The 22926-nt window shown below is 44.3% G+C and overlaps 1 protein-coding gene and 1 long non-coding RNA gene across 3 annotated transcripts; one reads left to right on the top strand and one right to left on the bottom strand.

The window, feature by feature from the left end:
- Positions 1 to 1159: 1159 nt before the first annotated feature.
- LOC311246054 lies at positions 1160 to 21411 on the bottom strand. The gene is made up of 3 exons (XR_014620773.1): positions 21300 to 21411; positions 4733 to 4848; positions 1160 to 2624 (listed from the first exon to the last, which is right to left on the bottom strand). It is a non-coding gene; the product is annotated as an uncharacterized lncRNA (long non-coding RNA).
- LOC311245791 (uncharacterized protein) lies at positions 11788 to 16075 on the top strand. Of its 2 annotated transcripts, none has more exons than XM_084335774.1 (6): positions 11788 to 11843; positions 12283 to 12309; positions 12797 to 14660; positions 14784 to 14843; positions 15045 to 15116; positions 15826 to 16075. In XM_084335774.1, the coding sequence occupies exons 3-6, from the start codon at positions 12800 to 12802 to the stop codon at positions 16026 to 16028; spliced, it is 2196 nt and encodes a 731-aa protein (XP_084191900.1). In that variant the 5' UTR covers positions 11788 to 11843; positions 12283 to 12309; positions 12797 to 12799; the 3' UTR covers positions 16029 to 16075. The 2 variants fall into 2 exon arrangements, with proteins under 2 accessions (XP_084191900.1, XP_084191901.1); XM_084335775.1 differs by having other exon boundaries at positions 11802 to 11843; positions 12286 to 12309.
- Positions 21412 to 22926: the final 1515 nt, after the last annotated feature.

The following is a 22926-nucleotide window of genomic DNA, read 5'->3' as shown; positions in this document are numbered from 1 at the left end:
AGGGTTGTTAAGTCGTGACTTATCAACCTACAGGATTGTTGAGTCGCGACGTATCGACCTACAGGGTTGTTGAGTCGTGACGTATCGACCTACGGGGTTGTTAAGTCGTGACGTATCGACCTACGAGGTTGTTAAGTCGTGACGTATCGACCTACGAGGTTGTTAAGTCGTGACGTATCGACCTACGAGGTTGTTAAGTCGTGACGTATTGACCTACAGGGTTGTTGAGTCGCGTGCCGTCAGACTTAACCGAATTGCAAAGTGTTCATCTCATCATCGAGGTGTATTTAACACAACGCACGGATTCACCATCATCCGATGACGACATATTATTCAAACTGATATTCTCAATAACTAAATGAATGTGTGTTGTTGACAGTTTTTGGGATGTGTGTGAGAATATGTATAATAAATCAGCATTGTTTTCTGTTGAAGTGGCCCTTTCACTGCCACACACGACAGCAGGTTAACCCTTTACCATCACACTACCGACGGTCGGTTAACCTTCTGTAGTGTGGCAGTGAAAGGGGGTTAACCTGCTGTCGTGTGTGGCAGTGAAAGGGTTAACCTGCTGTCGTGGGTGGCAGTGAAAGGGTTAACCGTTTGGTAGTGCGGCAGTGAAAGGGTTAATGGGAGATGTAGTGGAGAAGTGACAGGGTTCAGCCGATGCACAGACGGGCCGCGACGTCTAATCTAGTAACTATCGAGCTCAACCCAGCCGGTCAAGCGTGTACAGTACTACGAATATACAGCATTCTGCGGCTTTAACTGCACTTCTATGCCGCTTACGCGCGTCTATGTGGTTCTTGTACAGCTAGCTGTGCCTGATGTAGTTAAAGCTTTTTCTGTATTTTATTTAATTTATTTTGTTCTATATATATATTTTTTTGTTTAGTTTTGTTTTTGAAGTTATTAAAAGTTTAAACTGTTAAGATTCTCAGCTTTGGCTGTCCATACGCCGTCTATCACACACTGACTGGTGGCGGTAAGAATGATAACAAAATTATTAACAATATTAACAGTAGCTAAAGTGAGCTGGATGGGTAAAAATCAACCAAATAGTCATTGATAACAATAAACATACACATTATTCACACATGCACGTTTGTCACATGCATGTTTTAGTCGCCCCCCCCCTCCCCCCCACACACATCCCCGATAACCAACTGATCAAAAAACGATTCAACATGCGACCATTTAGAACATCTAGGCTTGTCTTCCCTTCGTCACACAGGAGATGAGAAAAGAAACAGATTTGCTTGATTTCCCTCCAAAACACAAAATAAACAACTTCTATTTCACTACATTTGTTCTTTGATGTGGTTTTTGAAGTAACTACAAAGTAATCTCTTTTTTTTTTTTTATATAATTGAGTAATTGGAACTATCGGAAAAAATGATTAAAAAACGTTTTTGTTTTAGATTAGTTTGGGTTATTTCGTTTGATTTTTCACAAGAAAAAAAATCAAAATATTTCAAAGGTTTTGCCAGAGTTTTCCTTTTCTTCTCTTGGCTGTTAAAAGCTGTAACAAAAATAAGCAAAACTCAAATTGTTGTTGCTATGCAGAATCCCTGGGGATCAGGACAAGGTACAGTTTCCTTCATTACATCTCTTCACAACGTCACAGATATTATTAGGGGCGCATATGCATAGTAGCACAATATTAAAAATCCACATTTTCGTCTCGAGTTTTGAAATCCCAGCGCAGAATATCACTAAAACAAACAAGGTGTATCGAGTAACACACGTACACATTCTCACAAACACAGATACACATTCTCACAAATACAAAACACGTACACATTCTCACAAACACAGATACACATTCTCACAAATACAAAACACGTACACATTCTCACAAACACAGATACACATTCTCACAAATACAAAACAAATACACATTCTCACAAATACAAAACCAACACACGTACACACTCATACAAACAGAAAACAAATACTCAAACAAACAAAAAACAAACACATGTACACATTCTCACAAAACAAACACATGTACACATTCTCACAGTAGAAAAATACCCTAAAAACTGTTCTTTCCAAGCGAAGGACAAAGGTCAAAACCGTTCTGCAGGGTCAATGATCTCAACTACAGTTGTCCTTTAGTTCAACAATAACAACATCATCATCATCATCATTTCTCTCTCTCTCATACACACTCTGCCAATAATACACACAAGAGCTATAGAGGCTTGGACTACCCTCACGAGAGCCTGGAAGGAGAGCCAGCAGAGACGGCCAGCCTCCAGTTTGTATATATAGTACACAACATATCGTAGGCCTGTTATATCACACAACATGCCTACTAGAAAACTGAGGGATCGCAGTCGATGATGAGGGCGGCTGGTTATGGCAAAGTGGGCGTGGGGTTTCAGTCTCTCTCTGCTGTGAAAAGAGCTTTTTTTCGTTGTTTTATTTTAATTTTTTTTTTATACTGTTGGTCAAACTGGTCTGGGAGAACTGGAGAATCCTGGCTCCCGTGCCCTGTTTTAGTCCTCAGTGCGTATTTGAAGGCCTATCTTCTTCCTTCATCATCATCCTCCTCCTAATCATCATCATCATCATCATCATCAGACTTATCCACGTGGAGGAAAGGACCCCAACAAGCACTGCAGGGAGAGGAAACGCAGATAAACAGATACAGTTTAACAGAAGATACAGAATAAAGAAAACAATCAATTAAAGCAAGTGTACAAAACTGTTAATAAAAGATACAAAATACAAAAATCTAAAAGGAAAAAAAAGTACAGACAGGTTGGTTTAAAACCCTGGATTTAAAATAACCATGGGTTACCAAGTTATACATTTTGAAGGTGTCAGAGTGGTCAGAGCAGAGACGGAAGGCACGACTGACAACCAGGGTTATGGAAACTGACCACAGTGACAAGTGGATTCAGAATTTCACCAGCTAATTGAATTTCTTAGCTGCCAATTCTTTCTGAGCTTGGAAGGGGTCCCTGCATTAACCACTGAGCACTACGGGATGGCTGGCTGGCTGGCTGGCTGGCTGGCTGGCTGGATGGATGGCTGGCTGGATGGCTGGCTGGCTGGCTGGCTGGATGGCTCGCATGGTGTCTCTCTAAAGGAGACAGGACACTCGCATGGTGTCTCTCTAAAGGAGACCGGACACTCACATGGTGTCTCTCTAAAGGAGACAGGACACTCGCATGGTGTCTCTCTAAAGGAGACAGGACACTCACATGGTGTCTCTCTAAAGGAGACCGGACACTCACATGGTGTCTCTCTAAAGGAGACAGGACACTCGCATGGTGTCTCTCTAAAGGAGACAGGACACTCGCATGGTGTCTCTCTAAAGGAGACAGGACACTCGCATGGTGTCTCTCTAAAGGAGACCGGACACTCACATGGTGTCTCTCTAAAGGAGACAGGACACTCACATGGTGTCTCTCTAAAGGAGACAGGACACTCACATGGTGTCTCTCTAAAGGAGACAGGACACTCGCATGGTGTCTCTCTAAAGGAGACAGGACACTCACATGGTGTCTCTCTAAAGGAGACAGGACACTCACATGATGTCTCTCTAAAGGAGACAGGACACTCACATGGTGTCTCTCTAAAGGAGACAGGACACTCACATGGTGTCTCTCTACAGGAGACAGGACACTCGCATGGTGTCTCTCTAAAGGAGACAGGACACTCACATGTAGGGATGGGAATCGAGAATCGGAATCGATTGGGAACCGGTTCCTAATTGTCCGATTCCTGGAATCGCATGCCTCCGTGACTATCGATTCCTCTTATCGATGCAATGTGAGTTGCGCATTTAAAAACAATAACGTTAGCGCCACGCATGCAGCCATAGCAGACTATTTGATTCCTTGACTAGGGAAACCTAAAGGGCTCGATATTGCGACCGTTTTGTGTGTGCAGTGAAAACAGAAAGTGCTTTGCATCCTAGTCATTCATTTACATGGTAAAGTAACGTTAGCCGCTAGCTAGCTAAATACAGACATGGGGGCTCAACAATAAATGATAAATGACAATCAGAAATGTCAAGTTGCATGTTGTTATTCTAACCAGCTTAGTTCTGTTGCATTTCCAATTTATTTAAATTACAAATGTATCAGGAAGCGATAAGGGGATCGATAAAGAATTGGATCGATAAGCAGAATCGATAATGGAATCGTATTGAAGCCCTCCATAGCCTGGCCCCCCCCCCCCCCTCCTGACTGACCTCCTTCTCCCCTACCGCCCCACCCGTTCCCTCAGGTCCTCTTCCACTCTTTCCCTCACTGTCCCGACATCCAAACTTAAACGTTTTTGGTGACCGGGCATTTTCACGAGCTGCACCCCGACTCTGGAACTCCCTCCCTCAGACCATCAGAGACTCTCCCTCACTCTCCACCTTCAAATCCACGCTCAAAACCTACCTGTTTTCCCTAGCATTCAACCTTCCTTACCCATAACCACCCTCCTCCAACCTACCACCCCCCCCCTTTCCCCTGCCCTACGTTCTCTCCTCTCCTGCCCCCCCCCACCCCCCTCGGTTTCCCTTACTCACTTTCCGACTGTCTCCCCCACTGACTCCTGTATTTGTTATGCGTTACTCGTGGTTTTATGTTCTTGTGTATTCATATTGTTCTCCGTTTCCTTTGTTTTTTTTGCCTATTGTCAGCGACTTTGGGTCATTGAAAAGCGCTATACAAAATAAATTAATTATTATTATTTATTATGATCAACTCCCGTCCCCACTCACATGGTCAGATCCTCCAGGTCAGAACTGCCCGGCGCTGCTGGGGTCACACTGGAGCAGGCGGACGATGGAGGGGTCACTCTTCGCCCCCTTGATGAACTCCTCCAGAGACAGCTTGCCTGGAGACACACACACACACGCACACACACACACACACACACACACACACACACACACACACACACACACACACACACAATCAATCAATCAATCAATAACACCAGAGCCATTTCAAAGGGAGAACTAAGTCCTGTAACGCATTCAACGTTTGTTGAATAAAAAAAAAAGGTAATAAAAAAATAAAAATCCCTTGCGAAACGTGTTTAGTCCCTTATTTGAGCCGAATCTGGGTTTAACATGATTTGTTGAGCTTCCTCTGGTGTAGTGGTTGTGGTATTCACTGACCTTTGGGAAGTATTTTGACATGTACATGGGTACCTTAGTCGTATAGTGTATCTTGTAGACCAGGCCCATTGCAAGTTGCTGTACTCTGTCGTCTACTCTAAGCCATCCTAGGTTGTCAAAGTGGGCAGGGGTGAGGTGGGTTCTGGGGGTAAGGTCAAGTAGTAGTCTGACCAGTTTGTTTTGTGATGTTTGTAATTTTGTTTTTAGCGCCTTTGAGGTGCTTTGGTACCATGAGGTGCACGCATAGTCGTAGTACCCTTGAATGATGCCAGAGTCTTCAGGGTATTCTTGTTTACCAGAGAGGAGATCTGGTACAAGAATCGAGTTCGTTGGTTGATTTTTTTTATTACATTGGATGCAAATCATCTTGGTTGATACAAATGTATTTGTTAAAACATGGTAAATCGAATACAAGTTAATTTAAGAGTTTTGGTGGAGGACTCGACGTTCTCTGGCCGGGTGAAGTGGGTCAAGCCCCCTGAATTTCTTATCAGTTCACCTTATAAGGGAAGGGATTGACCAGGTGATAGGGGGGAGGGGCACAGGAAGGAGGGGGTGAGGGGCACAGAAAGGAGGGAGGGAGGTGTAATCAAACGGAATAGGGTAAGGGTATGGGAGGGGGGGGGGTGTTAACAAAAGACAATGAAAGGAATTTTCCACAATATCCATAATAAGAACAATTGATCCTCTCAACACTAATTTATAGTGTGCTAGTGTAGTTTTATTGATGATAACTATCATAAAGAGGTTCCACTTTCTACCAGCAGGTGGCAGTATTGAGACAGCCCTATATTCCTCTGTCCTCTTTCTATTTCATGGAGACACTCCAGGACAGAGGCTCTGGAGGACGACGCAAAAACAAGTGCTCGTCTCACAGCTCGTGTCCCACAGAGGAGCGCTGGCAGGCCACTGGGAAGCAGTGCCCATCTGAAGAGAACCATACAGCTCTGTTTTAGGTTTTCAGAGGAACGCATTCAAACTTTATTATCTAAAGATGTAAGTTAGAGTGTCGTGTTCATTCATAGTTAAAGACAGTCGAGGTTGAGTAGTTTATTATCTAAAGATGGTAAGTTAGAGTGTTGTGTTCATTCATAGTTAAAGACAGTCGAGGTTGAGTAGTTTATTATCTAAAGATGGTCAGTTAGAGTGTTGTGTTCATTCATAGTTAAAGACAGTAGAGGTTGAGTACTTTATTATCTAAAGATGGTAAGTTAGTGTTGTGTTCATTCATAGTTAAAGACAGTAGAGGTTGAGTACTTTATTATCTAAAGATGGTAAGTTAGAGTGTTGTGTTCATTCATAGTTAAAGACAGTAGAGGTTGAGTACTTTATTATCTAAAGATGTAAGTTAGAGTGTTGTGTTCATTCATAGTTAAGGACAGTAGAGGTTGAGTACTTTATTATCTAAAGATGGTAAGTTAGAGTGTTGTGTTCATTCATAGTTAAAGACAGTAGAGGTTGAGTACTTTATTATCTAAAGATGGTAAGTTAGAGTGTTGTGTTCATTCATAGTTAAAGACAGTAGAGGTTGAGTACTTTATTATCTAAAGATGGTCAGTTAGAGTGTTGTGTTCATTCATAGTTAAAGACAGTAGAGGTTGAGTACTTTATTATCTAAAGATGGTCAGTTAGAGTGTTGTGTTCATTCATAGTTAAAGACAGTAGAGGTTGAATACTTTATTATCTACAGATGGTAAGTTAGTGTTGTGTTCATTCATAGTTAATTAAAGACAGTATAGGTTAAGTACTTTATTATCTAATGATGGTAAGTTAGTGTTGTGTTCATTCATAGTTAAAGACAGTAGAGGTTGAGTACTTTATTATCTAAAGATGGTAAGTTAGAGTGTTGTGTTCATTCATAGTTAAAGACAGTAGAGGTTGAGTACTTTATTATCTAAAGATGGTAAGTTAGAGTGTTGTGTTCATTCATAGTTAAAGACAGTAGAGGTTGAGTACTTTATTATCTAAAGATGGTAAGTTAGAGTGTTGTGTTCATTCATAGTTAAAGACAGTAGAGGTTGAGTACTTTATTATCTAAAGATGGTAAGTTAGTGTTGTGTTCATTCATAGTTAAAGACAGTAGAGGTTAAGTACTTTATTATCTAAAGATGGTCAGTTAGAGTGTTGTGTTCATTCATAGTTAAAGACAGTAGAGGTTGAGTACTTTATTATCTACAGATGGTACGTTAGAGTGTTGTGTTTATTCATAGTTAAAGACAGTAGAGGTTGAGTACTTTATTATCTACAGATGGTACGTTAGAGTGTTGTGTTCATTCATAGTTAAAGACAGTAGAGGTTGAGTACTTTATTATCTAAAGATGGTAAGTTAGAGTGTTGTGTTCATTCATAGTTAAAGACAGTTGAGGTTGAGTACTTTATTATCTAAAGATGGTCAGTTAGAGTGTTGTGTTCATTCATAGTTAAAGACAGTTGAGGTTGAGTACTTTATTATCTAAAGATGTAAGTTAGAGTGTTGTGTTTATTCATAGTTAAAGACAGTCGAGGTTGAGTAGTTTATTATCTAAAGATGGTAAGTTAGAGTGTTGTGTTCATTCATAGTTAAAGACAGTAGAGGTTGAGTACTTTATTATCTAAAGATGGTAGGTTAGAGTGTTGTGTTCATTCATAGTTAAAGACAGTAGAGGTTGAGTACTTTATTATCTAAAGATGGTAGGTTAGAGTGTTGTGTTCATTCATAGTTAAAGACAGTAGAGGTTGAGTACTTTATTATCTAAAGATGTAAGTTAGAGTGTTGTGTTCATTCATAGTTAAAGACAGTAGAGGTTGAGTACTTTATTATCTAAAGATGGTAAGTTAGAGTGTTGTGTTCATTCATAGTTAAAGACAGTAGAGGTTGAGTACTTTATTATATAAAGATAGTAAGTTAGTGTTGTGTTCATTCATAGTTAAAGACAGTAGAGGTTGAGTACTTTATTATCTACAGATGGTAAGTTAGAGTGTTGTGTTCATTCATAGTTAAAGACAGTAGAGGTTGAGTACTTTATTATCTAAAGATGGTAAGTTAGAGTGTTGTGTTCATTCATAGTTAAAGACAGTAGAGGTTGAGTACTTTATTATCTAAAGATGGTAAGTTAGAGTGTTGTGTTCATTCATAGTTAAAGACAGTAGAGGTTGAGTACTTGAGTACTGGGTGGGACTAGGGGTGGGAATCACCAGTTTCATATACGATTCACAATACGATACAATATTGATTCTTTGGACAACGATTTGCCGATATCACAAAGTCTACCACGATACGGTACGATACGATACGATTAGATTCAGGTGTCTGCGATCGATACGAGACAATATTATATGCCCATTTAACACAATCAGTAACATTTAAATTTCAATAAAAAAAGGCAACAAAAATATAATTTGCCATTTTAATTTTTTAGCTCTTCCAGACATTTAAATGAAAAACAATCTATTGTTTTTAATACAAATAGACCTCCTGTTCACTGTAAAGTGCCATGTTTTGCCACGAGAGAGAGAGAGAGAGAGAGAGAGAGATTGATGATGGAGAGACTAAGAGAGAGAGAGAAGTACAGACTCAGAGAGAGAGAGAGAGAAGTACAGACTCAGAGAGAGAGAGAGAGAGAGAGAAGTACAGACTCAGAGAGAGAGAGAGAGAGGGGTACAGACTCAGAGAGAGAGAGAGAGGGGTACAGACTCAGAGAGAGAGAGAGAGGGGTACAGACTCAGAGAGAGAGAGAGAGAGAGAGAGGGGTACAGACTCAGAGAGAGAGAGAGAAGTACAGACTCAGAGAGAGAGAGAAATAGAGAGAGAGAGAAGTACAGACTCAGAGAGAGATTGATGATGGAGAGACTAAGAGAGAGAGAGAGAAGTACAGACTAAGAGAGAGAGAGAAGTACAGACTCAGAGAGAGAGAGAGAGAGAGAGAGAGAAGTACAGACTCAGAGAGAGAGATTGATGATGGAGAGACTAAGAGAGAGAGAGAGAAGTACAGACTAAGAGAGAGAGAGAGAGAGAGAGAAGTACAGAATCAGAGAGAGATTGATGATGGAGAGACTAAGAGAGAGAGAGAGAGAAGTACAGACTCAGAGAGAGATTGATGATGGAGAGACTAAGAGAGAGAGAGAGAAGTACAGACTCAGAGAGAGATTGATGATGGAGAGACTAAGAGAGAGAGAGAAGTACAGACTCAGAGAGAGAGAGAAGTACAGACCTCATGGTCAACTGTGCTTTTCTCTGTGCTTCTCATGATTAGAATCACGAGTACTCAACAGTTGGCTTGTGTGTGTGTGTGTGTGTGTGTGTGTGTGTGTGTGTGTGTGTGTGTGTGTGTGTGTGTGTGTGTGTGTGTGTGTATGTGTGTGTGTGTGTATATGTGTGTGTGTGTGTGTGTGTGTGTGTGTGTGTGTGTGTGTGTGTGTGTGTATGTGTGTGTGTGTGTGTGTGTGTGTGTGTGTGTGTGTGTGTGTGTGTGTGTGTGTATGTGTGTGTGTGTGTGTATGTGTGTGTGTGGTGTCTCTGAATGTCTTCTTACTGCATGTGATTGAAGAGTGGTCTATGCTCTGCTGTGGATCCTAGAGTTGTCCAGTCAGTCTGGATTGCTGTATGCAGTATCCCTCTATCACAGCGGTTCTCAAACTAGGGGTCGCGACCCAAAGTGGGGTCGCGGGTAGGTGACAGTGGGGTCGCGCATTGGCAACAAAAAAAACAAAAAAAAGAAATCGAGAGAAAAACCGACGAGCCCAACTCAGATTGAGTTTTCCACCTGGAAAACTGTTTGTATTTGCCAAGTCTTGCCCCTTCATCAACGGAGGCCGACACACAGTATTCCAATACACATCTCACTACATCCTGCGCATATATAATCGCGGAGACCGCGTCTCGTCTTTTGTGTGTAACCTTGACACTCGCAATGGATAGGTTTGTTGTCAGAAGCGTGGAGAGAGAGAAGCGCGGATTTTCCTTGCAGACAAAAACAACCCATTGGCAGAGAAATGGGCTGATAATGAATGGCTGGCAAAGCTGGCATATCTAGCCGAGATCTTTGACCGCCTCAATGCGTCGAATCTGGGACTACAAGGTCCGGACACAGACCTGTTTGGACTCGCAGCTAAAGATAATCAGCAGAGATTTGGGGCTATTTACTCAGCTTGATGGCTTTTTGGAAGAACAGAATGTTGAAAAAAAAATCATTTGAAGCCCATCATCTGTAGCCACATAGAAGGGCTCATTGAATCAAATCAAATCAAATTTATTTGTAAGGCCCGACAACACACGTTAATGTCCCCATGGGCCGGACACGTCTTCTTTAAACAAGTCAAGGAGAAACATCACAATAAGTCAAGAACAAAACAAAAACGGCCATTAAGTCCAAAACATAACAAAACAAAACATAAAATAAATGAATGCAACACTCCCAGACGTACCCCACGCGAAGGTAAGGAAAAACTCACTAAAACCTAGCAATAGGAAAAAATGCACCACAGGCAATGTGGAGGAGAGAAACCTTAGAAGGGCCATTCAAGGGGGGATCTCCCTTCTTAGATGTCGGTGATAGTAGCGTTGCAATAAAACAGGCGAACAGTTGGTATGCTTTCATATGTGTAATGAAACACAGATAAGTGCATGCAATAGCAACTGAACATTTTGAAATATTTTAAAATAGAGCTGATGGCGGATCTATTTGAGGCAAGGGGGGCGGCGCAGAGAGAGTCGCATTAGAACAATTTCTGAACTATTACACGGAGAGCACAGACAATTTGGACAACTGGATCCTAGATGTGTTCATTACGCATGACGCAAATTGATCTTTCGTGTGACGAGAAAGTCAAGTTCACCGGACAGGCCCTCGCAAATCAGTCCGGAACGAGTACCCAGTGTTGTGTGATGCTGTGCAGAGAAAGCTTGTCCCCTTCGCATCAACATACATCTGTGACGCTGGACTTTCGGCACGACATTAAAAAATAAATACACATCTCGCCTCGGAGTAGAAGCGGATGTGTGCCTCTTTCTCAGCACAACGCAGCCACGTATCATGGATCTGTTCAAATGTACAAGCACAGCACACCCTTCCCATTAAGTCTAGTTTTTTTTTTATTCTTGAAAAGTGCATGTGAACGCATTTTCTTTTCTTTTTTTATGTTCTGGCAACATATTTGGGCTAAATCTGCCTCGTTTTATAAATGTGTATACAGAAACAATTCCGTCGCTTTTGTTGATAATATTCATTCATTTCATTGATAACATAGTGCTGTAATTGAATTTTCTAACAAATATGCATGATCAAGTTCAACAACGTGTGCTTTTATTTTGATATTCCTTATTTCCACGTTGAAATTACGCAATACATTAAGTGTGGGGTCGCCAAAAAAAGATCCTAGATAAAATGCAGTCGTGGTATAAAAAAGTTTGAGAACCCCTGCTCTATCAACTCTATTATATATTTCATTATATATTTCCTTTGTTTATTCATCGCAGTATCTTTGTAAATACTCATGTAATCCCGTCTTAACTGCATATGTGACTGTTGTCTTGGTGTGAGCTTTGTATTGTGTCTGGAACAGTTTTTTCCCGTATTGCTAAGTTTTTAGTGAGTTGTTCCTTAACGGAACGTAAACCAATCCCGGTCACCCTCTTTACCTGGGAACGCCCAAACCCAACTTCGGTCACGCCCCATCTTGCGCGGCATTCTGGATCTTTCCTCACAGCCCCACCAGATTTTCACGTCGAAAGGTAGGTGATATGAAATCATACTTATTTTAGAGTATATATATCAAATTTCATGAGTATTCATCTATATTTAGTCATCTAAAGACTACTAGATGTGAACGTTTGTACCACTGCAACGTTATAATTGTTCGAATGTGTTCGGGGCGACGCTGATTTCCAAGTAAAAGTAGCTTCCTGTTCCTTAAACACGAACTCCCACTCGCCCCAAGATGAAGTCAGATTGTTTGGTTATGTTGCTAGCATATATAGCCAGTGTTTTGTCCGACGAAATGTGTTGTACATTTGTAATCTTAATAAGAGATCTAAGTTTGTCTGAACGAGTGATGAACTGAGGTTGCGCGAAAATAATCGAAGGGAGAACAATAATTTTCGCGGGGAAAATAATGAACTGGTTTTCTCTCTCTCTCTCTCTCTCAATCTCTGTATAAAAAAACATCTGAAGCAGTGACAAAGTCAGACAGCAGACACGGTAGGTTTGTGTGTGCTTGTTTGTTTCTCTACAGGTGAATGGAGGTGTGTGTGTGTGTGTGTGAGGCTGCCATGCTGAACTGGGTGAAGGTAAGGTTGTGTGTGTGTTTGCATGTCTGGTAATATTTCAGCATAATCATTTTGGTTTCATGCTCATTCATATTCAAGTTCATTAACAAAAGGCAAGATGTTCTTGATACCTTCCATTGTTCTGCATCTTTTCATCAGAATTTCACTCATATCCAACAAACCATAGCAATAAACTAAATTCATCATTGAGGTCAACAACCTCCTTATCCATATTCAAAAAAACAATTCAAATCTAATTTAATTTCATCATAAATCACTCACATAAGTTCCCTCCTAGCACTGTTTTTTTTAAATAATGTGCTAAATAAATCAAATAAAATAAACTTGTCAGTCGTACAATAATAATAAAGTTCATATTATTTTACTTTCTTGTTTAAAATATTTGTGTGTGTTTGCAGAGCATGCCTAATATCCGGCAAATGCGGAAGAGGGAGAGGAAGGTGCGTCTGTGGACCCAGGAGGCCATGGATCAGGCCATTGCAGAGGTCAGAGCAGGCAGGTGGAGTGCGAGGCGGGCAGCCACGTTGTTCGAGGTCCCTAAGTCCAGCCTGATCGACCGACTCAGCGGAAAGGTGTCTCTGGCCTGCAACATCGGCCGGGGCACCTATCTGACCCCTGAAGATGAGAGTTCCCTGGTGGAGTACTGCTTGTACTCTGCCAGTTATGGGTTTCCGCTGACGAGGTCGCAGGTCCTGGCCCACGCCCTGGCCATCTATAACCTCCGTCACCCAGGGAACCTAAAAACATCCCTTGGCCAGGGGTGGTGGATCAATTTTAGGGAGAGGCAACACCATCGCCTCACGATCCGGATCCCGGACACCATTGACCGTGGGAGGGCAGCCTGCGCTAAGAGGGGGGCCATAGAAGAATACTTCAAGCTCCTCACCAGCACCATGGAGGAGCACGGGCTGAGGGAGAAACCCCGTCATATTTACAACTGTGACGAGACGGGGTTTCAGATGGACTCCAACCGGAGGAAGGTCGTTGTGCCCCGTGGGACGAAGCACGCCTACAGGCAGGCCCAGGGAACCAGGGAACACATCACGGTCCTGGCCTGCCTCAACGCGGCTGGGGAGGACGTCCCCCCTTTTATTATTTATAAGGGGGGCTACCCAGGAGGGCCCTACAATAGGGAGGGAGTCCCCAATGCCCTCTACGGGAAGTCGCCAGCGGGGTACATTGACTCAGAGCTTTTTAGGAAGTGGTTCACCGACCACTTCCTGAAGTATGCCACGGAGGAGCGCCCGCTGCTGCTTGTGATGGACGGTCACCAGTCCCACCTGGATCCAGAGCTGGTCCGGACGGCACAGAGGGAGAGGGTCATTCTCCTGTGCCTACCGCCACACACCTCTCACATCCTTCAGCCTCTGGATGTGAGTTTCTTTGCACCCTTGAAGGCAGATTTCTCCGGGCTTGTGGGAGATCTGTCGGCAGTTAGCCACTCCTTCATGATTTCTAAAAAGGAGTTTTCAAGGGTGTTCAGAGACACCTACCAGAGGCAGAAAGATCGGAGGGTGGTGGTGGCTGGCTTCAGGAGGTGTGGCCTCTACCCTCTGGACCCTGCGGCTATTGATTGGTCGAGGGTCATGCCGTCTGCCCCTCCCCCTGCATCTCCTGGTGCCAACCCTGCTGTTACCCCCCAGCCCAGCCCCCCACCCAGCCCCCGTGCTCCTAGCCCCCCACCCAGCCCCCGTGCTCCTAGCCCCCCTCCCAGCCCCCCACCCAGCCCCCGTGCTCTAGTCCAGGACTCACCCCCCAACCCCTACCTCAACCACCCCCTTGTAACAGCAGGGAGGATCACAGCGGACCTGGGACAACTCCTGGCCCAGATAGAGTTCACAAGAAGATCTGGAAAGGTCAGGAGGAACACCACCAAGGCCCGCCTGCTCACCGCCCAGGAGATGACGGATGCCATCGATGAGACAGAGGACCGCGCCGCCCGCGCCGAGGCAGGAGCTCTGGCCAGGGCAGACCGACAGCGGCAGCGGGCTGAAACTTTAAGGACTCCCACAACCTCCTCCCGTACCCCGCGTGGTGGCTCTCTCCCCAGCCGCAGAAGAGGAGTGTCCCCCGGGGCCGCTCCCACCACCAGCTCCGGTCTTTCCATCGCCGGTCCCTCAGCCTCAGCCTCCATGCCCCCCTCTTCTGCCTCCCACAGTCTGCTGCCCGCCTCTAGCCTCCACACCAGCACTCGCCTGCCTGCTTTGAGAGGGGAAGATCACCACCCCTCCACCTCTTCCTCCCCAACAGCCATAATGGATGGTATTTACTTATTTGTTTTCTTTTAACAGTTATTTGGGAGACAACATTCTCAGTTAGCAAAAAAGTATAAATTTTTTTATGAATAAATAATCATGTTTTATTGTTTCTTAACCATTTTCTCAGAGCCGGCAGTCCCACCGCAGTCCCACCGGGTGTCCCAGCCAACTTCCTCTCCCTCCCACCGTAAGCTTTTTCAAACAACTGTGAAAAAAACACGATCTACAAATGTCCATGGCCAAAAGGAACAGGAAGAAAAACTCTTATTGTACCTGCCCCTACGGCCTACACACACACACAGTACACTGATAGACTGTTCATAGCGCAATATTTACCAAACCAAACAAAATAATTTTTTTGAGTGGTGCTCCCTTTTTGTGTCTGCAGCCTCCTGTATTCCTGGACCAACAGGAGCATCGACATCCTCCTCCTCCCACGCCAGACCCACGACACCCATCGGCATGTTACTTATGTTTTTTGAGTTTGTCAGGGCAAACTTATGAATTGTTATTTATTTTGTAAAAAATTTGCTGATTTTATACAAATTGCTGTGGGGCACTTTGAACTGTGGTCCATGTGTGAAAAGTACTATATAGATAGTTATTCATATTTATTACATGGCGTTTTCACATTCGCCGAAATGCTTGCTTGTGATTGGTCAATAGCCCGTGTCAGAGGTCCGTTATCACACAATAATGACCGCTGTGGGACAATAATGACCGCTGTGCGCAGCTGTTCGCAATCAAGCCCACTACAACACTGTATCAGTGCTGCTCAGCATATGCACAGCTGCACTCAGTCATGCAATCAGACCAGAGACCTGCCGGCTGCCGATAATAATAATCACTTTATTTGGGCTGACAGAGCCACAGAACAACTGCGTCTTCATTTGATCTAGTCTTGTCGATGAATTAGGTATATTGTTAGTAAGTTAGCCATGTAATAAGCGGGATAATGTATAGCTTTACTCGATCATTGTCGCAAAATAATTGACCTTCACTGACGTTTAAAACACCTCAGCGCTGCGCCTCGGTATTTTAAACTCCGTGTCGGTCAATTATTTTGCGACAATGACCTCGTAGCTATACATTATCCCTTACTTATTATTGGACCTTGGTATATTGTAATCAAGCAGCGTCATAATAATAAATTTCTTTTTTAACTGCAGGTCACACCACCAAGAGGCAGAAGCTGGGGATCTGGCGGTGTGGCCGGTGTAAAAAGGCGAACCCCCCTGTGGACTCTGAGGGTTTGGTGTCGTGGGTCCAGTGTGACAACTGTCACAAATGGTTCCACACCATGTGTGTCCAGTGGGAGGAGGAGGAGGACGAAGATGCTAGTTTCTGGTGTTACTGGTGTTTGGATGAATGAGTGTATGAATGAGTGAGCGAATGAAAAAATTTATAAATATGTATGGTGTGCTGTAAATAGTTATTGTTCCAAGTTATGTTTATTGTATTTTTTATATAATGTTTTATAAAATTTTATGAAGTGCTGGCTGTTGTGTTAAATTTGTCATATTTTTGTTGAAAACACATGTACTCACAAATGTTAATGTGACAAGTGATTGTGATTAATATTTTGTTTGTTAGACAAATAAAATGGGGATGTTGTTTGCTCCTGAGATGAGATGGTAGACAAACGACACTACCTTCCAGCTGACAGTAGATGGCAGCATTGATTTTAAAGGATGAAAACAGGTTCAAACAAAAGAACTCCATTTTCCAAGACCTTTTTTCACAGTTCACAGGTCAGCAGGTCGGTAAAAGTTGATGAAAATGCGATCTGAACACAGGAGCGTTAAACTATGAATGCGCCCTCACGTCACCTCAGTACAGTGACCGTGAATGGCCACCTAATTATCATAATTAAAGTGCATCATTAGCATTATGTTTGTTGTCTAAAGGGAACTAAAATGGTAAAATTTAAGTTTTTAAATGATATCCGCATATATAGGACAAATAAAACAGCGTTGTTTTGTAAAAAAACTCCAATGAAAACGGCGCAAGGTACGTAATATTCGCTATTGTTATGCAAATGTGATAGAATCCTATAAAAAGGTGGACGTACTTGGGCACTGTGACGTTACCTTCGCTGGGGTCTGTCTGGGAGTGTTGCATTTATTTATTTTACATTCTATCTTGGATTTCATGGTGTTTTTTGTTTTGTTCTTGATTTATTGTGCTGTTTCTTCTTGACTTGTTTAAAGAAGACGTGTCCGGCCCATGGGTACATTAACGTGTGTTGTCGGGCCTTACAGATACATTTGATTTTATTTGAACTGTATGTATGGGGGCGACAGCGGCTCAGGAGGTAGAGCAGTCGTCTGGCAATCAGGAGGTTCCCGGTTCGATTCCCGCTCCTCCCGGGCAGCGTGTCGATGTGTCCTTGAGCAAGACACTTAACCCCTAATTGCTCCCGATGAGCAGGTTGGCACCTTGCATGGTTGCCTCCGCCGTCGGTGTGTGAATGTGTGAGTGAATGGGTAAAATGTGAGTAACTAAATTGTAAAGCGCTTTGGATAAAAGCGCTATATAAAAAAGCAGCCATTTACCATTTACCATGTATTTCTTGGCAAGATCTCTCTTGAAAATATATATATTTAACCATAAATAAATACAAATAAAATGTTAAAAATGAAACAAAGAGAAATCAAAGTGCCACGTGAGTATTCAGCTCCAGCAGTGGACGGTCTGTATAACAGCAGCGAGGCTGAAAGGACTCCAGCTACTCAAGCTGCAGGTGTCCGTGACAAGGCCTCCGTGACAAGAGGCTCGTTCCAGATGACTTTCGGCTCGAAAACAAGCCAGAGTAGCCGATTAAAGCCGGGGGAGGAGTCAGAAAGTCCAACACTTTTGAGTTCTCACACGGTGTCAGACTGTGGTTGTACTGGGCAGCTCCTAGTGGTCAACAGTGGTCAGACTGTGGTTGTACTGGGCAGCTCCTAGTGGTCAACAGTGTCAGACTGTGGTTGTACTGGGCAGCTCCTAGTGGTCAACAGTGTCAGACTGTGGTTGTACTGGGCAGCTCCTAGTGGTCAACAGTGGTCAGACTGTGGTTGTACTGGGCAGCTCCTAGTGGTCAACAGTGTCCGACTGTGGTTGTACTGGGCAGCTCCTAGTGGTCAACAGTGTCAGACTGTGGTTGTACTGGGCAGCTCCTAGTGGTCAACAGTGTCAGACTGTGGTTGTACTGGGCAGCTCCTAGTGGTCAACAGTGTCAGACTGTGGTTGTACTGGGCAGCTCTTAGTGGTCAACAGTGTCCGACTGTGGTTGTACTGGGCAGCTCCTAGTGGTCAACAGTGTCAGACTGTGGTTGTACTGGGCAGCTCCTAGTGGTCAACAGTGTCAGACTGTGGTTGTACTGGGCAGCTCCTAGTGGTCAACAGTGTCAGACTGTGGTTGTACTGGGCAGCTCCTAGTGATCAACAGTGTCCGACTGTGGTTGTACTGGGCAGCTCCTAGTGGTCAACAGTGTCAGACTGTGGTTGTACTGGGCAGCTCCTAGTGGTCAACAGTGGTCAGACTGTGGTTGTACTGGGCAGCTCCTAGTGGTCAACAGTGTCAGACTGTGGTTGTACTGGGCAGCTCCTTGTGGTCAACAGTGTCAGACTGTGGTTGTACTGGGCAGCTCCTAGTGGTCAACAGTGTCAGACTGTGGTTGTACTGGGCAGCTCCTAGTGGTCAACAGTGTCCGACTGTGGTTGTACTGGGAAGCTCCTAGTGGTCAACAGTGTCCGACTGTGGTTGTACTGGGCAGCTCCTAGTGGTCAACAGTGTCAGACTGTGGTTGTACTGGGCAGCTCCTAGTGGTCAACAGTGTCAGACTGTGGTTGTACTGGGCAGCTCCTAGTGGTCAACAGTGTCCGACTGTGGTTGTACTGGGCAGCTCCTAGTGGTCAACAGTGTCAGACTGTGGTTGTACTGGGCAGCTCCTAGTGGTCAACAGTGTCAGACTGTGGTTGTACTGGGCAGCTCCTAGTGGTCAACAGTGTCAGACTGTGGTTGTACTGGGCAGCTCCTAGTGGTCAACAGTGTCCGACTGTGGTTGTACTGGGCAGCTCCTAGTGGTCAACAGTGTCAGACTGTGGTTGTACTGGGCAGCTCCTTGTGGTCAACAGTATCAGACTGTGGTTGTACTGGGCAGCTCCTAGTGGTCAACAGTGTCAGACTGTGGTTGTACTGGGCAGCTCCTAGTGGTCAACAGTGTCCGACTGTGGTTGTACTGGGCAGCTCCTAGTGGTCAACAGTGTCAGACTGTAGTTGTACTGGGCAGCTCCTAGTGGTCAACAGTGTCAGACTGTGGTTGTACTGGGCAGCTCCTAGTGGTCAACAGTGTCAGACTGTGGTTGTACTGGGCAGCTCCTAGTGGTCAACAGTGTCCGACTGTGGTTGTACTGGGCAGCTCCTAGTGGTCAACAGTGTCAGACTGTGGTTGTACTGGGCAGCTCCTTGTGGTCAACAGTGTCAGACTGTGGTTGTACTGGGCAGCTCCTAGTGGTCAACAGTGTCAGACTGTGGTTGTACTGGGCAGCTCCTAGTGGTCAACAGTGTCAGACTGTGGTTGTACTGGGCAGCTCCTAGTGGTCAACAGTGTCAGACTGTGGTTGTACTGGGCAGCTCCTAGTGGTCAACAGTGTCAGACTGTGGTTGTACTGGGCAGCTCCTAGTGGTCAACAGTGTCAGACTGTGGTTGTACTGGGCAGCTCCTAGTGGTCAACAGTGTCAGACTGTGGTTGTACTGGGCAGCTCCTAGTGGTCAACAGTGTCAGACTGTGGTTGTACTGGGCAGCTCCTAGTGGTCAACAGAGTCAGACTGTGGTTGTACTGGGCAGCTCCTTGTGGTCAACAGTGTCAGACTGTGGTTGTACTGGGCAGCTCCTAGTGGTCAACAGTGTCAGACTGTGGTTGTACTGGGCAGCTCCTGGTGGTCAACAGTGTCAGACTGTGGTTGTACTGGGCAGCTCCTAGTGGTCAACAGTGTCCGACTGTGGTTGTACTGGGCAGCTCTTAGTGGTCAACAGTGTCCGACTGTGGTTGTACTGGGCAGCTCCTAGTGGTCAACAGTGTCCGACTGTGGTTGTACTGGGCAGCTCTTAGTGGTCAACAGTGTCCGACTGTGGTTGTACTGGGCAGGAGGCTCTGACCTCGTCTCTTCCCTCAAACGCAGTAAGAGACAAAAAACCACCGAACACACACCAGGCTGATATCAGAGAGTACTGCCCAGTACAACCACAGTCTGACACCTGGGAGCTGCCCAGTACAACCACAGTCTGACACCTGGGAGCTGCCCAGTACAACCACAGTCTGACACCTGGGAGCTGCCCAGTACAACCACAGTCTGACACCGTTGGCCACTGAGCAACTCCACTGGAGCAGTTGGGGGTTTAGTGCCTTGCTCAAGGGCACTCCATCGGACAACGTTCGAGACAGGGGAGGGCAGAATTGGACAATACGAAATTGGGGAAGGGAGAAAAATAGAAAATGGGGAGAAAAAGTAGATAAAAAAAGGGCACTTCAGCGGTTGGTGTTAAGGGTAATGGGAGAGAGTTATTCATTCACTTCCCCAGCCCAGATTTTACCTGCTGGTCGGGGGGATCGAACCGGCGACCTTCCGGTCAACAAACCCGCTTCTCTAACCTTTAGGCCACCGCTGCCCCCATAATAACAATAAATAACAAGCGGATGGTCGAGTAAACATCACGTCCATTATCATCTGTGTGCCGGGAGGGGGAGTGAGTGAGTGAGTGGGTGGGTGAGTGAGTGAGTGGGTGAGTGAGTGAGTGAGTGAGTGAGTGAGTGAGTGAGTGGGTGAGTGAGTGAGTGGGTGAGTGAGTGGGTGGGTGAGTGAGTGAGTGAGTGGGTGGGTGGGTGAGTGAGTGAGTGAGTGGGTGTTATGTACCATGATCTTGATTACTCCTGTGTCACTGTGCATGCAGGTGATGGCTGCTAATTAGCTGATTGCTGCTGATTGGATACCTGCCTGGCAGCTCAAAGGCACTTGCTGACCCACACATGCATTGTGACTGTTGCTAGAAGAGATTGTGGAAACAGAGTCTCTTCACTTTCCACCATTCTTGATCTTTTGTTTGAGCTAGTTATCATAATTAGGATAGTCTTTTGGTTTTAACACAGACCAGATGTCTGTGTGCACTAATGTTGCTTCCCTTTGAGCCAGGGTCGTAACAGCGGGTGAGTGAATGAGTGAGTGAGTGAGTGAGTGAGTGAGTGAGTGAGTGAGTGAGTGAGTGAGTGAGTGAGTGAGTGAGTGAGTGAGTGAGAGAGAGAGAGAGGGTGGGTGGGTGGGTGGATGAATGGGTGAGTGAGCAAGTGAGTGAGTGAGTGAGTGAGTGAGTGAGTGAGTGAGCGAGTGAGTGAGTGAGTGAGTGAGTGAGTGAGTGAGCGAGTGAGTGAGTGAGTGAGTGAGTGAGTGAGTGAGCGAGTGAGTGGGTGGGTGGGTGGTTGAGTGAGTGAGTGAGTGAGTGAGTGAGTGAGTGAGCGAGTGAGTGAGTGAGTGAGTGAGTGAGTGAGTGAGTGAGCGAGCGAGTGAATGAGTGAGCGAGTGAGTGAGTGAGCGAGTGAGTGAGTGAGTGAGCGAGAGAGCGAGTGAGTGAGCGAGTGAGTGAGTGAGTGTTACCCTACCGTCTCTGTTGGTGTCCATCTGACGGAAGATCTTGTCCGTCCTCTTCTCCGGTGTGGACTCATCCTCTGGCATCTTCATCACCGACGACACCATCTTGTAGATCGCCTGCACAGAGAGAGACATGCAGAGATCAGTGACTGTAGGCTGCAACTACATAATGTCCACTTTTTGGACACATATTATTTACATAACATAAATTGTTGATAAGATAGATAGATAGATAGATAGATAGATAGATAGATAGATAGATAGATAGATAGATAGATAGATAGATAGATAGATAGATAGATAGATAGATAGATAATACAGTAGATAGATAGATAGATAGATAGATAGATAGATAGATAGATAGATAGATAGATAGATAGATAGATAGATAGATAGATAGATAGATAGATAGATAGATAGATAGATAGATAGATAGAGAATAATCACAAACGGGCTACAATGTTATGATATTGTTTATGGCATCCGATTATGCCGTTCTCCTCACAACAGAACGATAGGATTCAGGTTTCACCAGATTCTACAAAGTGGTTCCAACAGCTTCTCCACAAAGAGATCGCTCAGTTTGCAGAATGTCATTATGAAACAAAATAGATCATTATTATTGATACATGTAAGGCAATAAATAAATAAATAAATAAATAAATAAATAAATAAATAAATAAATAAATAAATAAATAAATAAATAAATAAATAAATAAATAAATAGACAAAGCTCATCAGGGCTTGTGTTTTGCCCCGACTGTACTTGACAGCTAATGCTGTCCCCCGCATGCATACATACTGTAAATGTTTATAGATCGCCTGCCAGGGTAGACACAAGCATTAGAGCTCTAAATGTCCACGTGTCCCGCAGTGGTCGTCTGCCAGCCGGCATCCATTGGTTTGTCTACTTGCCCTCAAGGCTAAACAAACATGTCCTCGATGGACGAGTAACCCCCCCCCCCCTTATTTAGTTCTTCCCCTCCTTTCTTGTTTCCTTCCTTCCACCCATCCAGCATTAATTTATCCTCTTGCTTCTGTGTTAAAGGAAAACTCCAACATTTTGGGAAATTAGCTTATTTGCCATCTACCCTGGAGTTAGACAAGAAGATGCATACCTTTTTCTTCTCTGTGCATGCAGTAGGAGTAGGAAGACACGCACCGTTAGCCTAGCTTAGCGTCAGTCACTGGAAGTAGGTTCCTCCATTAGCCTAGTTCCAAACGTCTTCCTACTCCTACTGCATGCACAGAGAAGACAAAGGTATGTATCTTCTTGTCTAACTCCAGGGTAGATGGCAAATAAGTAATAATTTAGTAACTAATTTCCCAAAATGTTGGAGTTTTCCTTTAATGTGACTTGAAAGCGAGATCAAATGCAATGAAAATAACTGCTATGTATAGGGCCATCTCACAGTGGAGTAGGTTGCCATATATAATTACTCAAGCAACAAGCAAAGAAAGCTTTAAAAAGCAAGTAAAGAGGTTACTTTTGGGTAGAGGCACAATGCTTGAAATATAACATTTTATTATTTTACTAGTCATTTTGTAATATTTTGGTAATGCTAATGTGATGAGGTGGGTTGGGTTGGATGGGTGTGGGGGGGATTATGTTTGATTATGTTATGTATATTGTTTAGT

Source organism: Notolepis coatsorum (genome assembly GCF_963971535.1).
Source record: "Notolepis coatsorum genome assembly, chromosome: 19".
NCBI lineage: Eukaryota > Metazoa > Chordata > Actinopteri > Aulopiformes > Paralepididae > Notolepis > Notolepis coatsorum.
The sequence above is the reverse complement of the archived record's forward strand: the minus strand, read 5'-3'. Positions and strand labels throughout refer to the sequence as shown.

Coding starts and splice junctions, on each gene's coding strand:
- LOC311245791 (XM_084335774.1), top strand. CDS start 12,800: ATGCCTAATATCCGGCAAATGCGGAAGAGGGAGAGGAAGGTGCGTCTG. Junction 14,661..14,783: donor CCCAACAGCCATAATGGATG/GTATTTACTTAT, acceptor CCATTTTCTCAG/AGCCGGCAGTCCCACCGCAG. Junction 15,117..15,825: donor CAGACCCACGACACCCATCG/GCATGTTACTTA, acceptor TTTTAACTGCAG/GTCACACCACCAAGAGGCAG.